The following is a 16,639-nucleotide window of genomic DNA, read 5'->3' on the forward strand; positions in this document are numbered from 1 at the left end:
TTGGTGGGTGACATGGTTGGTGGGTGATATGGTTGGTGGGTGACATGGCTGATTGGTGTCATGGCTGGTGGGTGACATGGTTGTTATGATTGGTGTATGTCATGGTTGGTGGGTGTCATATTTGGTGGGTGTCATGGCTGGTGGGTGTCATATTTGGTGGGTGTCATGGCTGGTGGGTGTCATATTTGGTGGGTGTCATGGTTGGTGGGTGTCATAGTTGGTGGGTGTCATGGTTGGTGGGTGATATGGTTGGTGGGTGACAAGGTTGGTGGGTGACATGGTTGATTGGTGTCATGGTTGGTGGATAACATGGTTGTCATGGTTGGTGGGTGTCATGGTTGGTGGGTGTCATGGTTGGCATAGTTGGTGGGTGTCATGGTTGGTGGGTGACATGGTTGGTGGGTGCATTGGTTGGTGGGTGTCATGGTTGGCATGGTTGGTGGGTGTCATGTTTGGCATGGTTGGTGGGTGTCATGGTTGGTGGGTGTCATGGTTGATGGGTGTCATGTTTGGTGGGTGTCATGTTTGGTGGGTGTCGCACCTGCCAAGCAAAACCTATTCAAGTGAATGATGCCACTCTGCAAGTGCCCTGCAACCTTGTGCAGTACCGAAAAGAAGGGGTTAAATCAGGCAGCATTGTTGCTCTCTCATCACCTGCTTTAACCCTTTGGACCTTACAGAAGCATGAAGTTGTGGGGCGCATGCAGAGTGCCCTTATTTACTTAAATGGGTTAAAATTGGCAGGCGGTACACTGCTGCTCTTCTGAAAAGCGATCCATGTGTGTGTTGACAGGTGGTGAGGAGGTGATATGTTGCCTCCTCACCACCTGATTTACACCCATGATTGCGGTGCAATGCACACTATTGTGACTCAGTAGTATGGCAATTAGAGGTTAAATCAGGTTTGAGGAGGTGACACTGGGCAATACTGTGCCTGGTGATCTTTGACTTCTCCTATGTTGTTCAGGTAGATCTCCTCCTCGTTAAGGTTGCCTACCTCTGCTATACAGACATATCCCTCCACCCGGCACTGCCAGCAAACAACAGAACTAGTAACCCCGGGAGAATTCCTCTGTCAGAGATCTCGCTAGATCCGGGTATGGGACAGAATGTAAGACACATACCTCAGATGTCTAACACAAGCAACACCTATAGAGAAAATCAATATTTTACTGCCAGCTGAACCCCCAGAATCTCCATAAATCCATCCTAGATACATATGTGTAAAAAAGAGTGCAGCACTGGATAAATAACGTAAGCAAACTTGTTTGTGAATATTACCAAAAATGCAAATGAATAATGCAATAAAAAATATATATAATAAACCTGTGATCTAAAATGAATAATAAAAAAAATAATATATATATATATATATATATATATATATATATATATATATATATATATATATATATATATATATATATATATATATATATATATATATCAACAAAAATTGCTTCCTTTCAGCGGGTAATCATCATCTGTCATGAAAAGGAACTTCCTCACAGATATCCGGGTAACACTCCAAACTGCTCACCTCTAGATTGATGGATAGGTATTGGCAGAGTGAACCATATGCATTCACTATCGATCCAATCAGGAGACCGCTACCAGCAGCGGTGAATGTCCAATAAAACAAAGAAGAATGGCTCCAATGGTGCAAAGTGATAAAACTTTCCTTTATTTAAAATTGACATAAGGCATCCATAAGAACAAAGTCAAATCCTTGCAAGGATATTTAAAAAAAGGCTCCACTTCGTATCAGAACGGTTCACGCATACACAGTACGTGTGTGCGTCTTTACCCTGGGTAAAAGTTTTATCACTCTGCACCATTGGAGCCATTCTTCTTTGTTTTATTGGACATTTACCGCTGCTGGTAGCGGTCTCCTGATTGGATCGATAGTGAATGCATATGGTTCACTCTGCCAATACCTATCCATCAATCTAGAGGTGAGCAGTTTGGAGTATTACCCGGATATCTGTGAGGAAGTTCCTTTTCATGACAGATGATGATTACCCGCTGAAAAGAAGCACCTAGGATTTCGATATTGGTGTCCTCATGACTTTTTAAAAAGGCTGTCTGGTAAGCCTTTAATCTTTTCAAGGTGACGGGCGTTTGTTGCGGTGGAAGTCACATATATATTCTGCAACAAAGTCACTTTCATCATTTTTTATTATTTATGGACACTTAATTTTTTGCTATATATATATTTATTCATTTTTGATCACAGGTTTATTATATATATTTTTTATTGCATTATTCATTTGCATTTTTTTTAATATTCACAAACAAGTTTGCTTACGTTATTTATCCAGCGCTGCACTCTTTTTTACATATATTTTATTGGTGCCCCCTATCAGGGTTATATTGTCCAGCTGCAGGTTACCTTTTCACAGGTTGTTTCATTTATTTATCATTTAACACATGTTCACCTAGCGCAAATTTTTCTTTAGAATCATCCTAGATACATGAACTGTGTCTGCAGCACAGAGAAGGAAGATTATCCGAGAGAAATACAATAATACAGGATGGGGAAAACAGCTCAGGAAAGTGAACAGGGTATTAAAGGCTGATATCACCCAGTCCCCACCCTACTCTGGACCAATCAGTGAGCAGTATGGGTGGAGGAAGTGTTAATGACCCACCTGTTCTGATCTCTGTAGGAGTGTCCTCCTCTATAAATGTCCCCGTTATTCCATCCTCCTCCATAGACTGCTGATCATCCCTCACATACATCTCTTCTTCTTCTGCTTTAACCTCAAATTCTATATCGGTTGGATCTCCACTCTAAATAAGGAAAATGAGAGAAAATATAATCTGCAAGATATAAGCTTTATTACTGTGACATCACATATATAAAATCCACACATCCCCATCCATGTTCTAGATGCTCCATCCCACCAACATTGTAATAATGATTGATGGTGTGATCTTCCTGTGTGAAATCCCGTGAATACAGAGGACAGGAACATCTCTCTGGGGGGTTCATGTAGCTGGATGACTCCACCATGGTGTCCTGGTACACATCTTTGTGTTCTTTTAGGAACTCTGACTCCTCCATAACCCAATCCTCATCATCCTCCTCTTTTATCTCTTCTTTAACATCAGCTTCAGAATCACTGAGGTTTCCACTCTGAATATATAATAAAAATGACATCAATTATAATGTAGTAAGGTCCCGGGCCCGCTTTGTTCTAATGAGAACCACCAGAGTTAGGCAGAGCTGACATCCTTCTATGCAGAGTGCATTACGAGGCATGGTGGGTGCAAGATAAGGTAGATTAATGGGCGCCAGAGACTTCTTGAATGCAAAGAGATTTATTGTTTCTTGAACAGAACTGTGGGAGAGAGGGTTAGGCCAGGACACCCTTAGTAGTTGCAATGTTAATTGGCAGATACAGAGACTTCTATAGGTAGACAGCCATGCAGGGAAAGGCATCCAGCAAGACACCACATCTGCACAAGTATGGCCACCATCTTCTATGGCAACAGTCTTATAACAGTTTCTAACACGCAATGTAATGAACTTCTTCACTTCCTCTACAATTTCCCCTTATAGTTTTTCACTCCACTGACCTCCCAGTCTCTCTCACTAGACTTGCTGATCCACTGCCACTGGATCCCCTGAGCTCTTTCAATCTTCTCACACAGTATCTTCCTCAAGCATCACCCCCGCCTCCCTGCTGGGTCCCTAACTTGGCACTCACAGATACTCCTCAAGTGTCACCCCGCTGGCCGGTCAGTCCCTGGCTTGGCACCTGCTGAAGTTTCCCAATTCTTCACCGTCCCTGGTTGGTGAGAATGATACTCTGGTAATTGCTTCAGCTACTCACAGTGGTCCCTGGTAATAAGGTGGATGGTCCATTAGTGGCGACAGCCTCCCCTCTACCTCCGTCCACTACTGGTTCTCCAGCCGGCAGAACCATCACTTCTGGTTGGACTCCAAACCTTCACTGCTCTCTTGCTTCTGGATAGGCCCTCAGACAGCCTATCAGCCAAATGTCCCTGGGATAGGCCTCAGGCATTGGCCTAGCAGCCCGGGGCCGCACAACATACATCCACCCATACAGCTGTCCAGGTGGCAGAGAACACCATTCACCTGACCTCACCCAAATAAATAGGCTCTCCCAGCAGGCCAAGGGATTCAAGAAAATCCCTGCCCATTGGCTGAGACACCCCATCTATTCCTAATTTTTCCTTGCAATGCCCGTGTCTTATCTAATGTCACCAGATACCCGACCTAGTGCCAGAAGTGAGAAGTGCAGCAATTTCAGAATTAGGGTGAAATCAATTGACCCCTAACAATTGGCCAAGGCAACTATCACTCGGCACATAAATGTAGGACAACCCTTCCTAAACATCAGGGTTCTACATCCTCCCCCTGCCTAGGAAACTACATCTCGTAGTTTGCATAAAAAAATAATAATTTGAGCCCTCAAGCCTGAGAGCGAATGTCCTGGCAAAAACTGGGATGGGTGGGGAAACAAGGAAAGGAATAATAATAACAGTAATACAAGGGGCGTACCACATGAAATAAACATATGTAACACATACATAAGCTATTGGTAGTTCTCAAAAGGCAGATAAATATCAGACATTATGTACAATTTATGTGTGGTATACCACCCAAACAATTGAAGGATTTTTTACAAACAGGCAAAAGTCTATAGGACCCGAAAATGAAAAATCAAAAGTGCTCATTTTAAAGGCTTATATGTAAGTTATTGTCATAAAAAGTGTTTGGGGACCCAGGTCCTGCCCCAGGGGACATGTAACAATGCAAAAAAAGGTTTTTTTTTTCAGGAGCAGTGATTTTAATAATGCTTAAAGTAAAACAATTAAAATGAAATATTCCATTAAATATTGTGCCTGGGGGGTGTCCTTAGTCTGCCTGTAAAGTAGCGCATCTTTCCCATGTTTATAACAGTACTACAGCAAAATGACATTTCTAAAGGAAAAAATGTAATCTAAAATTGCTTGTGACTGTAATGTATTTTTGGGACCCAACAATATACATAAAAATCACCCCCCCCCCAGTCCATTACCAGGCCCTTTGGGTCTGGTATGAATATTAAGGGAACCCTGCACCAAAATTTAAAAAAAAAATGCGTGGGGGACCCTCCAAAATCCAAACCAGGCCCTTCAGGTCTGGTATGGATTTTAAGGAGAACCCTGCGCCAAAATTAAAAAAAAAGAAAAATGAAGTGGGGATGCCCCCAAAATCCATACCAGACCCTTATCTGAGCATGCAACATAGGACATAGGCCCAATGCGATCCTTGTAATCTAGCCAGTGGCGGCCCGTCCATTTTATTACTGGCCCTTTAAAAAAAAAAAAGGAAAAAAAGGTCCTTAAGTGCACTGTGTTCGGACGGCAGACACAGTGTGACGCCGGACACAGTGCACTTATGAGAAGCGCCACGTCTATGCAATCACGAGATTGCATACGTGGCACTGCATTTGTGGGCGTTTAGCCCGCCTTGTGGCATTTTCTGAAGCGCCGAGTAGCTTCCGCCCGGCCATAGTAATAGATACTACAGGCGCTGGGCAGAAGCTACTTGGCGCTTCAGATTTGATTGACATCTGCCCTGAGTTAGATGTCACTTCCTGCTTCTCTCTCTCATTGCGCCCGAGAGAGGAAACAGGAAGAATGCTGCTGCCAGTGTGAAGGATACACCGCAGGAGACCCAAGGTAAGTACCGCTGTGTGGATAATGGGGGTTTGAAGTGACAGAGGCTACATTTGGGGGGACAGAAGCTACATTTGGGGGGGACAGAGGCTGCATGTGGGGGGGGCAGAGGCTGTATTGGGGGGGACAGGCAGCATTTTGGGGGGATAGAGGCTGTGTTTGGGGGGACAGAGGCGGCATTTGGGGGGGACAGAGGCTGCATTTTGGGGGGATAGAGGCTGCATTTGGGGGGGCAGAGGCTGCATTTGGGGGGGGACAGAGGCTTCATTTGGGGGGACAGAGGCTGTATTTGGGGGGGCAGAGGCTGCATTTTGGGGGGACAGAGGCTGCATTGGGGGGGCAAAGGCTGGATTTGGGGGGCAGAGGCTGTATTTTCAGGGGGGCAGAGGCTGCATTTGGGGGGGACAGAGGCTTCATTGGGGGGGACACAGGCATGCTGCATTTAATGGGACACAGGCATGCTGCATTTGGGGGGGGCAGAGGCTGCATTTGGGGGGGACAGAGGCTGCATTTTGGGGGGACAGAGGCTGAATTGGGGGGCAGAGGCTGCATTTGGGGGGGCAGAGGCTGCATTTGGGGGGGACAGAGGCTGTATTGGGGGACAGGCAGCATTTTGGGGGATAGAGGCTGTATTTGGGGGGGACAGAGGCTGCATTTGGGGGGACAGAGGCTGCATTGGGGGAACAGAGGCTGCATTTAAGGGGGGGCAGAGGCTGCATTTAAGGGGGGGCAGAGGCTGCATTTGGGGAGACAGAGGTTGCATTTGGGGGGACAGAGGCTGCATTTTATGTGACAGAGGCTGCATTTGATGTGACACAGGCTGCATGTAAGGAGGAACTCCGCTGGGGGCACCTGATGTAAGGACAGACTGCTTGGGATGCCTGATGGCATCTGGTTGTAGGCGACGTGGCTAGTGACACACTCGGGGCTTCCACTGATTCTGCATTATGGTGAGTTGAATGATTTAATTTTATATTACAAAGTAATAATAGAAATAATGCGCTTCAATCAACCTGACACCATAACAACCATGGTGCCGGGATGATTGAAGTGCTAACACCAGGTGTTTGGAGTATCTTTATCTGCTGATTGCTAAACTTTCTTGGGGGGGACAGAGGCTGCATTGGGGGGGACAGAGGCTGCATTTTGGGGGGATAGAGGCTGCATTGGGGGGGGACAGAGGCTGCATTTTGGGGGACAGAGGCTGTATTTGGGGGGGCAGAGGCTGCATTTTGGGGGGGGCAGAGGCTGCATTTGAGGGGGCAAAGGCTGCATTTTGGGGGGGCAGAGGCTGTATTTTCGGGGGGGCAGAGGCTGCATTTGGGGGGGACAGAGGCTTCATTGGGGGGACACAGGCATGCTGCATTTAGTGGGACACAGGCATGCTGCATTTAATGGGACACAGGCATGCTGCATTTGGGGGGGCAGAGGCTGCATTTGGGGGACAGAGGCTGAATTTGGGGGGCAGAGGCTGCATCTGGGGGGACAGAGGCTGCATTTGGGGGGACAGAGGCTGTATTTGGGGGGGCAGAGGCTGCATTTTGGGGGGGCAGAGGCTGCATTTGGGGGGGCAAAGGCTGCATTTTGGGGGGCAGAGGCTGTATTTTCGGGGGGGCAGAGGCTGCATTTGGGGGGGACAGAGGCTTCATTGGGGGGACACAGGCATGCTGCATTTAATGGGACACAGGCATGCTGCATTGGGGGGGGCAGAGGCTGCTTTTGGGGGTGACAGAGGCTGCATTTTGCGGGGGCAGAGGCTGCATTTGGGGGACAGAGGCTGAATTTGGGGGGGCAGAGGCTGCATTTGGGGGGGCAGAGGCTGCATTTTGGGGGGACAGAGGCTGTATTGGGGGGACAGGCAGCATTTTGGGGGATAGAGGCTGTATTTGGGGGGGACAGAGGCTGTATTGGGGGACAGGCAGCATTTTGGGGGACAGAGGCTGCATTTGGGGGGGACAGAGGCTGCATTGGGGGGACAGAGGCTGCATTTAAGGGGGGACAGAGGCTGCATTTAAGGGGGGTGCAGAGGCTGCATTGGGGGGGACAGAGGCTGCATTTAGGGGGGGACAGAGGCTGCATTTAAGGGGGGGGCAGAGGCTGCATTTGGGGAGACAGAGGTTGCATTTGGGGGACAGAGGCTGCATTTTATGTGACAGAGGCTGCATTTGATGTGACACAGGCTGCATGTAAGGAGAGACTCCGCTGGGGGCACCTGATGTAAGGACAGACTGCTGGGGACGCCTGATGGCATCTGGTTGTAGGCGACGTGGCTAGTGACACACTCGGGGCTCCCACTGATTCTGCATTATGGTGAGTTGAATAATTTAATTTTATATTACAAAGTAATAATAGAAATAATGCGCTTCAATCATCCTGACACCATAACAACCATGGTGCCGGGATGATTGAAGTGCTAACACCAGGTGTTTGGAGTATCTTTATCTGCTGATTGCTAAACTTTCTAGAATACACATTTCTATTGTTGTGTAGGATCTGGGTCTGCTGTCCCTCTCTCCCTCTCCCTCCATCCCTCGTTCATCTCAGATGCTAACCACACCACCTTAGAGCCATGCCCACTATTTCGCTGAATCCACGCCCATTTTCACCAAGTGGGAGGGGTCAAAAAGGAAGGGCGGGGTCTGGTGCCCCCCCATCCTAAAACTTCACCAGCCGCCACTGAATCTAGCATCACAGGCAAATTCATTGCTCTTATGTTTAAGAGTATAAACTGCTACAAACTTTTCTAGACAGGACATGGCTGCCATTATCAACAAATAATATGCACAATTTGTAAGCTAGATTAAATTAAATGTTCCCCTGTACTATACAGTCACTTTGAGATTAGCGTATAGAAGGAGGTTAAAAAAAAAAAAACTATAAAAACAGAAACTCGGGAGCGTGGCCTGGACGGAGACCGTGATGGCAGCATAAGCTAAGAGCTCCTGCGATCCGGGGACAGATCTCAGCTTGAAGGGGAGCCCACACCTCGACATCAGCATGAGCAGATCCACCCGGAGCTCCTCAACATCTCGTACCACAAGGGACTCAGGTACGCAACTCAGTAGGAACATCCCTGACATATTCCGTACCCAAAAACTGTCCGCACACGCGGTCTCGCAGGCCCAAGCGCCGGCCTCGCCTACTGAAACGCCCGACATGCAGACCATGGGTACCCCTACAACTGACACCGGGCGAACACACATGCTCAATCTGTTCGACCTGGAAAAAGTAGCGTCGGATATTAAAAACACGGTGACAGCAGCTATTGCTGACCTGAAATCGGACATGCAGGCGATTGCACACCGCATTGATACGGTAGAACAAACAACCCTGACTCACGCAGCGGCCATTCGCCAGGTTCAATCTGCCTATGATTCACAACTCTCCCAAATGTTTGACCTCCACAGGCATGTGGAGGACCTCCATAACCGTGGCCGCCGGCACAACATAAGAGTAAGAGGGATACCTGAAAGTGTTGATCCAAATTCAGTACAGCAAACGTTATGTGCACTATTCAATGATTTAATAGGAAGACCTGCAGACTCACCTATTGATATGGAAAGGGCCCACCGTGCTCTACGCCCACAGCCCAGGGAAAACAAACCACCTAGAGATATTGTGTGTTGTCTGGTGAACTTTCCCCTTAAGGAGGAAATTCTGCGGAAAGCCAGGGAAAGAGGACGAGTAATTTTTAACGGGGCTGATATAAAACTATTCCAGGACTTGTCACAGATTACGCTACAAAACAGAAGAGCCCTAAGACCTTTATTGGATGCACTACGCACTAGGAACATTCAATATCGCTGGAAATTCCCCTTTGCCTTATCTGCGTCCACCAGGGGACGCTCTGCTATTCTTCGCACACCAGATGATCTGAAGAATTTCTGCGATCAGCTCGATCTCCCACGGATCGAACTTCCGGAATGGTATGACCTCTTCTTCCCCTCGGAACCATGGCACCTGGTTTCTCTTAATCCATCCCCGAAGGCACCACGCCAGAGATCACGTAGACGCAAGGCAGGATCGACATCTCCGAAAGCACACTCATCCCGTCGAGATCTCTACCAACGAAGTCCCGCTCGTACACCGCCGCCCCCCCCGGGACGCAACCATCTGGAGGATTGACTGTACCCACTCAGCCATGTCGTAACATCAGTGAGTTTTTGAATTAACCCCCGATGCACATCGCCCCCCCACTTTGTGCTGTGTAATATGCTACGCACCAGGAATGCAACCACTTGACATTCTCCGGCACCTTTCACCCCCACCCGATTCGTCCCTCTCCAGCCTCACCTTTCTGTTACACGCAGTGACTCCCCCACATCTCACAAGCCCGACAAGCCTACATCTGGAAAATAACACTCAGGAATCGAAGTACCAGATCCATAATTTTTTCCATGGAGACTCCCGTCATCTCAAACGGGTTCTTTTTCTCCTCCCCCCCCCTTTTTTTTTTTTTTGCTTTATTTGTGTTTATCCTACCATATTTTATAGGGCTTTAAATACCCTCTTCGAGGGTCAAAGAACAGCAGATCTTGCCTATTTTTTTCCATAACTGCCCATACGCCAAAATCACCCTGCCTTAACATTTTAAAGAACAAAATACGATCTGCCTTTCTTCTTTCACTGTAAGATATGGACATGTACTATCTCCTCACTCATAACTGTAGGTAAAGCATGTACGCTATTAACGGTCAGACACAATGCATAAAGAATGATATCCTTATTGAAAACGAATATATGTATTTTGCGAAGGCAGACTTTCGGCTATGCTGATCATCAGGGACGTTGTTCTTGCCCGACCCGAGGTGCCCCTCCTGGGGGTTCCACCCTCTTACTTCAATTCTAATCACCTCCTGCACAGCCTGCCCATAAGGTGGGAAGGAGAGACCCCATTAATCCAGACGTCCCTGGTCTTCAGTAAGCAAACCACCTATCTCGGGAGTTAGAACACATACAATGTACCTTATCAGACTACTGAGGCTCCCGAGGGGGGCATTGAACAAGCAATAGCCTTGCAATCACATTACTGCACATTTTGACCCTTCAGTCTAAATGTGGATAATTATCTTACCCTCCCTCCCCCCCCCTTCCCTTCCCCCTCCTTCCTTTCCCCCCTCTCTCCCTTTACCCCTCCTTCCTGACCTCCCCATCCATCCCTCCCCTCTCCCCCCTTGTCCCTCTCATTATCTCTCCTCACGTGAATTGCCATTTTAGTTTTTCTCTCAAGATAGTGACTAGCTTTTCGTTTAGCAGGAAATGTTTAAGTTAGTTAACTCTCCCACAGTGTGCATCGGATTGTTTTTGTTTTTGTTTGTACTCTTGTATTTGTTTTGGGGGTTTATACTGTTATTTTCTTCCCCTTATTTGATACGCTTATTACATGGCTGAAATAGTAAGGTATACAGTCCATAGGCTATACCTCCTTTTATGTTTATGTTTTTCTAAAAAATGCTAATTGTTCCTATTTTTGGGATCCTTTACTATGATCCCGGTGGTTCTATAGTATAGTAAAATGTTAAGTGGGCTCCCCACAAAACCACAGTTTACATTTCTTCTCCTAAGCGGAATAGCGGGTCTGTCCCCCGGCCCGCACCCGATCTAAGGTCCCTGTCTCTTTTCACTCCCCCACACAGCGAGTCCCTCAGGACACCAGCTGATACTCCAGGACTTTTTTTCCCCTAGGTGAGGCAGATTTTCAAGCCTCACCTCTGGTGTGTTTTTTGCTCGGCTCTTTTCTTCTCTCTTACCCTCCCCTGTACTACCGTCCCCTCCCTCCCTCTCTTTCTCTCCTCCCCATCTTCTATTCCCATTTTTCTTTCCTTTCCACTCCTACACCCCAGACTCACTCCCGCTTTATTACTCCTCACTCCCCCTCTCCCCTTTTTCTTTTTCTTTCCCTCCCCTTTTTCTTTTCTTCCTCTTCACTAATTCTCTTTCTCTCCTGCTCTGCCCCTAGGCTCCGGGGTTTGACGGGCCCCGCCCCCGCCCCCTCCTTGACGGCCCTCACACATTGTCTACCACTCCTTACCGCATTACACTTTGGTAGGGCTTGATCCCCAAGCACAAACAGAGTGCAACCATGCAATCGAAACCGTTAACCGAATTGTCTTTGACGCTAAAATGTATATCCCTAAATGTAAAAGGTCTTAACCTTCCTGAGAAACGCTCCCAGGTCTTGACATCACTTTCTAAACACAAAGCTCATTTTATTTTTTTGCAAGAGACCCACTTCCGCTCCAATACACAATACCTAAACTCGCCAATCACATATATCGATCAGCTCACCATGCCACCAACCCAGATGCCAAAACGAAAGGCGTCTCAATATTAATCTCCAAACATGCAAACTTTCTTCTTTCAGACTCATTGATTGACCCGGCAGGCAGATATATCTTCCTCAAAGGGAAGTACGCAAACAAACCAATAACATTGGCAAACGTTTACTGCTCCAATGAACACCAAGTTTCCTTCCTAAGAGATACCTGTGATCGTCTGGCGTCCTTCCAGGAGGGCCTAGTTCTCCTTGGAGGAGATTTTAACGTTCCCCTGAACCCACTATTAGATTCTTCCTCAGGCTCATCTGCCCTACCATACAGAGCTCTACATCAGATCAAAACCCAATTACAAAACCTGACCCTTCACGATACATGGCGCACATTATCACCCACAGTAAAAGATTACACATTTTTCTCTGCACCGCATCAAAAGTATTCTAGAATCGACTATTTTTTCCTCTCCCAATCCGACCTTCCATTTTTAAAACAATCTACGATAGAACCGATGTTCCTATCAGACCACCACCCCATTACGGTTACACTGTCCTTTCTCGAAACTCAACCACAAACTAAAACGTGGCGATTTAACCCTTCACTCCTCGGGATCCGGTTTCCCTAGACCACATACGCACGTGCATCCTCAACTATTTTGCTGAGAATTTGTCACCTGAAATCTCCCTTTGGGAGGCTCACAAGTGTGTGGTCCGGGGAGAGCTGATTGCTCTGGCAGCTAAAACCAAAAAATTAAACCAAGAACTTGTTAATTCTCTCATCGAAACAATTAGATCCCTAGAAAGAACACACAAACGAACGCAAGCAGTTGCTACTTTACAAGAGCTATCTCACGCACGCGCTCTTCTTAAAATAGAATTAGACAAACGCTCTGACAGGCGTTACATCCTCGGCCAGAAGATCTTTTACGAGCAAGGGAACAAATGCGGCCGTTTGCTGGCACGCTCGGTCCAATCTGCTAAAACCTCCACCAGAATACACCACATACGCAATTCCAAGGGAGATCTTCTGATCAGGAATGACGAAATCGCTAGGGAATTTGAGACTTTTTACTCAAAATTATACAACCTCCATCCTGAACAAATGTCTCAGAATGTCCAGAAAGCCCGCTCTGATCTCATTAAATCTTTTCTCTCCAGATATAGCCCCAAGCCAATATCTCTCCAACTTAAGCTAGAACTTGACAAACCCATATCTTTAACTGAAATAGAAGTGGCAACTAAACAAATGAAGCTTGGCAAAAGTCCTGGCCCTGACGGTTACACTCTCCAATACTATAAAACATTTGCTGACATTCTCTTCCCTACACTCCTGACTACATTCAATGCATTAGCTGATGCCCAATTTGATCCTTCTAGAATGTTAGTGGCCCACATCTCTTTCATACCCAAAGAGGGTAAAGACCCATCATCAGTTGCGAACTACAGGCCAATATCCCTACTACACGTGGACATCAAATTGTATGCAAAAATCCTTGCTAATAGACTACTCCCCTTAATACCAAATCTTGTATCTCTCGACCAGGTAGGGTTCGTCCCGGGTAGAGAAGCCCGAGATAATGTAATCCGCACATTAAACTTATACCACTGGATATCTACCACTAAAACCCAGGGATTCCTCCTTTCTCTTGACGCCGAGAAGGCGTTTGACAGGGTGGCCTGGGACTATATGCGCGAAACTCTTTCAGCGATTGGAATTGGAGATCGTTTGCTCGCCTCCATTATGGCATTGTATTCTGGCCCGTCCGCTGCAGTTAGAGTTAACGGTCTCCTGTCAGACGCCTTCCCTGTCAGGAATGGCACACGCCAGGGCTGCCCTCTGTCACCACTTCTTTATATTCTCACCTTAGAACCCTTCCTCAATAAACTAAGAAACAATCCTGATATTCAGGGCATTGTGGTAAAAGGGAGAGAGTACAAGGTAGCGGCATTTGCCGATGACATTTTGCTCTCATTACAAGCACCCCGTGTCTCGCTTCCAAATCTTCTACATGAGATTGACCTTTTTAGCAAAATATCCAACTTAAAAATCAATCACACCAAATCACAGGCCCTGAATGTCTCGCTTTCCCCCCAAGAAGTGACTAGTTGTCAAGAATCCTTTCCGTTTCAATGGCATAAAAACGCCCTCACCTACCTAGGGATACAGATCCCACCCCACTTATCAAACCTATACGTATTGAATTTCCAGGTAGCCCTCCTTAAAGCCCAAAATTTTCTTAAAGAATGGAAGACGTTAAATGTTTCCTGGTTTGGGCGAGCAGCCCTGATCAAAATGCTTATCTTACCGCGCCTACTATATCTAATACAAGCAATACCAATAGCTCTGCCAACTAACTTTTTTTCAACATACCAAAAAATTTGCTCGACATTTTTATGGAGAGATTCTCCCCCCCGCATTAGATACTCTAGACTCACCTTACCTAAATCCAGGGGTGGAATAGGATTGCCGGATCTGGGCAAATATTATAGCGCATGCCACCTTACGAGGATAGCGGATTGGAATATCCACACCCTCAAGAAATCCTGGATTGCCCTGGAAAATGCCGTATCACATCTTTCTTTACACTTACTCCCGTGGTTATCCCCTAAACACTGGCCACAATCAATAATGACACATCCACTAATCTATCCGTCCCTATTAGAATTCAGAAAGGCCTCACTCAAGGGAAATTTAGCCTCAATCCCAGGCCCCTTAACTTCGTTAAGAGGAAACCCTGCTTTCTCCCCAGGTTCCCACACCAACTTCCTGCAGAAAGAATGGCCACATGAAGATGTCCTAGTTATGCATTTCTATCAGGATGGGAAAATCATGTCCCTAGAAAAACTCATAGAAATATCCAAAACGTCAGCATTTTCCTTCTGGACCTATAGACAAATCAGACACTTCCTGGAAACTCACATCAATCAAACTCATGGGGTTAAGCAGCTCACTCAGTTTGAAACCCTATGTCACCGCAAAATCCCACAAAGACACCTCATCTCTCTTTTGTATACTTTGCTAAATGAATCCTTGATACCTAACATTTCACCCTCACAGATTTCATGGAATAGGGACCTATCGACACCCTTAACAAATGAGGAATGGAATAAGGTCCATGAATACATACACAAGGGCTCATTGAATGTTACTACTCAAGAGAATGGGTATAAGATAGCTACCAGGTGGTATAGAACCCCCTCAAGACTCCACAAATTTACGCTCTCTATTCCCAACACTTGCTGGCGATGCGGAGTGGAAGTGGGTACTATGCTCCATGTATGGTGGGACTGCGCAATCCTCCAACCCTTTTGGAAGGAGGTTCACAAATTACCACATTTACTCTCGATTTTACCCCAGCCCAATTTCTTTTACACCATACATCCTTACCCAAACAAAGCTACTTCAAATCTTTAGCGATGCATCTAGTTAATGCTGCTAGACTATGCGTCCCAAAACATTGGCAATCGACTTCCGTTCCATCAATCGGTGAATGGTTTGCAAGAATTTCCAAAACAAAAGACATGGAAGAGCTTATTCATGTTTCTCAGGATAGGGTTCAGAAGTTCACGGTTACATGGTCCTGTTGGATACATTTCACGACCACTGAGGGATACCGCCAGTATCTCCCAAGGATCCCCCTACAAACATAGTTACTTCCAACCAGGAGGGCTGTCCCTGTCCTTGCCTTCCCCTCTGGTCCTGGGGGGGGGGCGGACTCGGTTGCACCCCGGAGCCATTCTTTTCTGCTTCCATCAGTCTCACCCCCACCTACTATCCTCTTTATTCCCCTTTCACTTTTACATACACCTTACTTCTCACATTCTCCCCCTCCCTTTTCTTTCCTATCTCTTTCTACTCTCATTGACCCATGATTCACTCTGGATTCCCATATCCATCTTCCTGGTGGGCTATCCATTCTCCCTATCCGTCACCTCTCCCTTAATATACCCTTTCTCATTTGCCCACCCCTTTCTCTTCCTTTTGAGTATTACATCCCCCCTTTTTTTTTTCTCCTTCCTTTTTCCTCCTCTTCTTCCCCTCTTCTCCTTCCTCTTTCCTCCTCTTCCTCCTTTCTAGATCATTCTACTTTCCTCTCCTCTGTCAGCAGCCCTTGTATAATTGTCTCATTTTTTTACACTCCAAGATGAGGGTCTCCACTTGTTGAATGTGAGACTTTGCAACACTCAACACTTGTGCCCGGGGGGGTCCCGACTTTCTTTGAGCCCTAAACTGGGATTGGCCTGGTGCTCAATTCCCCCCTTAATACTCACCGAAAGATGATGTGAGTGGGGGGAAGTTTGTACTGTAATTAAGCACCCTGTCGTGAGGTTCCATGTTTTTGCTCCCAACATTACCTTAAATAACCCTCCCGACCAACCTTTTACTAGCATTATTGCTGGAGGACTTATGAATACAATGTTAATTGTTCTTTAAGCTATGTGACGATTGTACAAGACTGTATGTACGATTTCTGTTTGTGACATACTTATTCTATACAATAAAATCTTTATGAAAAAAAAAAAAAAACAGAAACTCAAATAGAATAAAATTCAGAAAATACAGTAAAGTGGAGAAAAATAAATAAATAAATATATATAGAGGGCTACCCACCCTATTTGATCCTGGTGGCCTTACTATTGTTCCCATTGCCCCCCGGGTCTATTGTTTTGCAG

At 46.3% G+C, this 16,639-nt stretch overlaps 1 protein-coding gene across 1 annotated transcript in view; it reads right to left on the reverse strand.

Moving 5' to 3' along the window:
* LOC141126378 (uncharacterized) overlaps positions 1-3,016 on the reverse strand; it is an 86,215-nt gene extending 83,199 nt beyond the window's left edge. The window contains exon 1 of the mRNA XM_073612327.1: positions 2,912-3,016. Within this exon, the coding sequence (XP_073468428.1) occupies positions 2,912-3,016 (105 nt within the window). The remainder of the gene's footprint in view (positions 1-2,911) is intronic.
* Positions 3,017-16,639: the final 13,623 nt, after the last annotated feature.

This window comes from Aquarana catesbeiana, linkage group LG02 (genome assembly GCF_042186555.1).
Source record: "Aquarana catesbeiana isolate 2022-GZ linkage group LG02, ASM4218655v1, whole genome shotgun sequence".
Taxonomy (NCBI): Eukaryota; Metazoa; Chordata; class Amphibia; order Anura; family Ranidae; genus Aquarana; species Aquarana catesbeiana.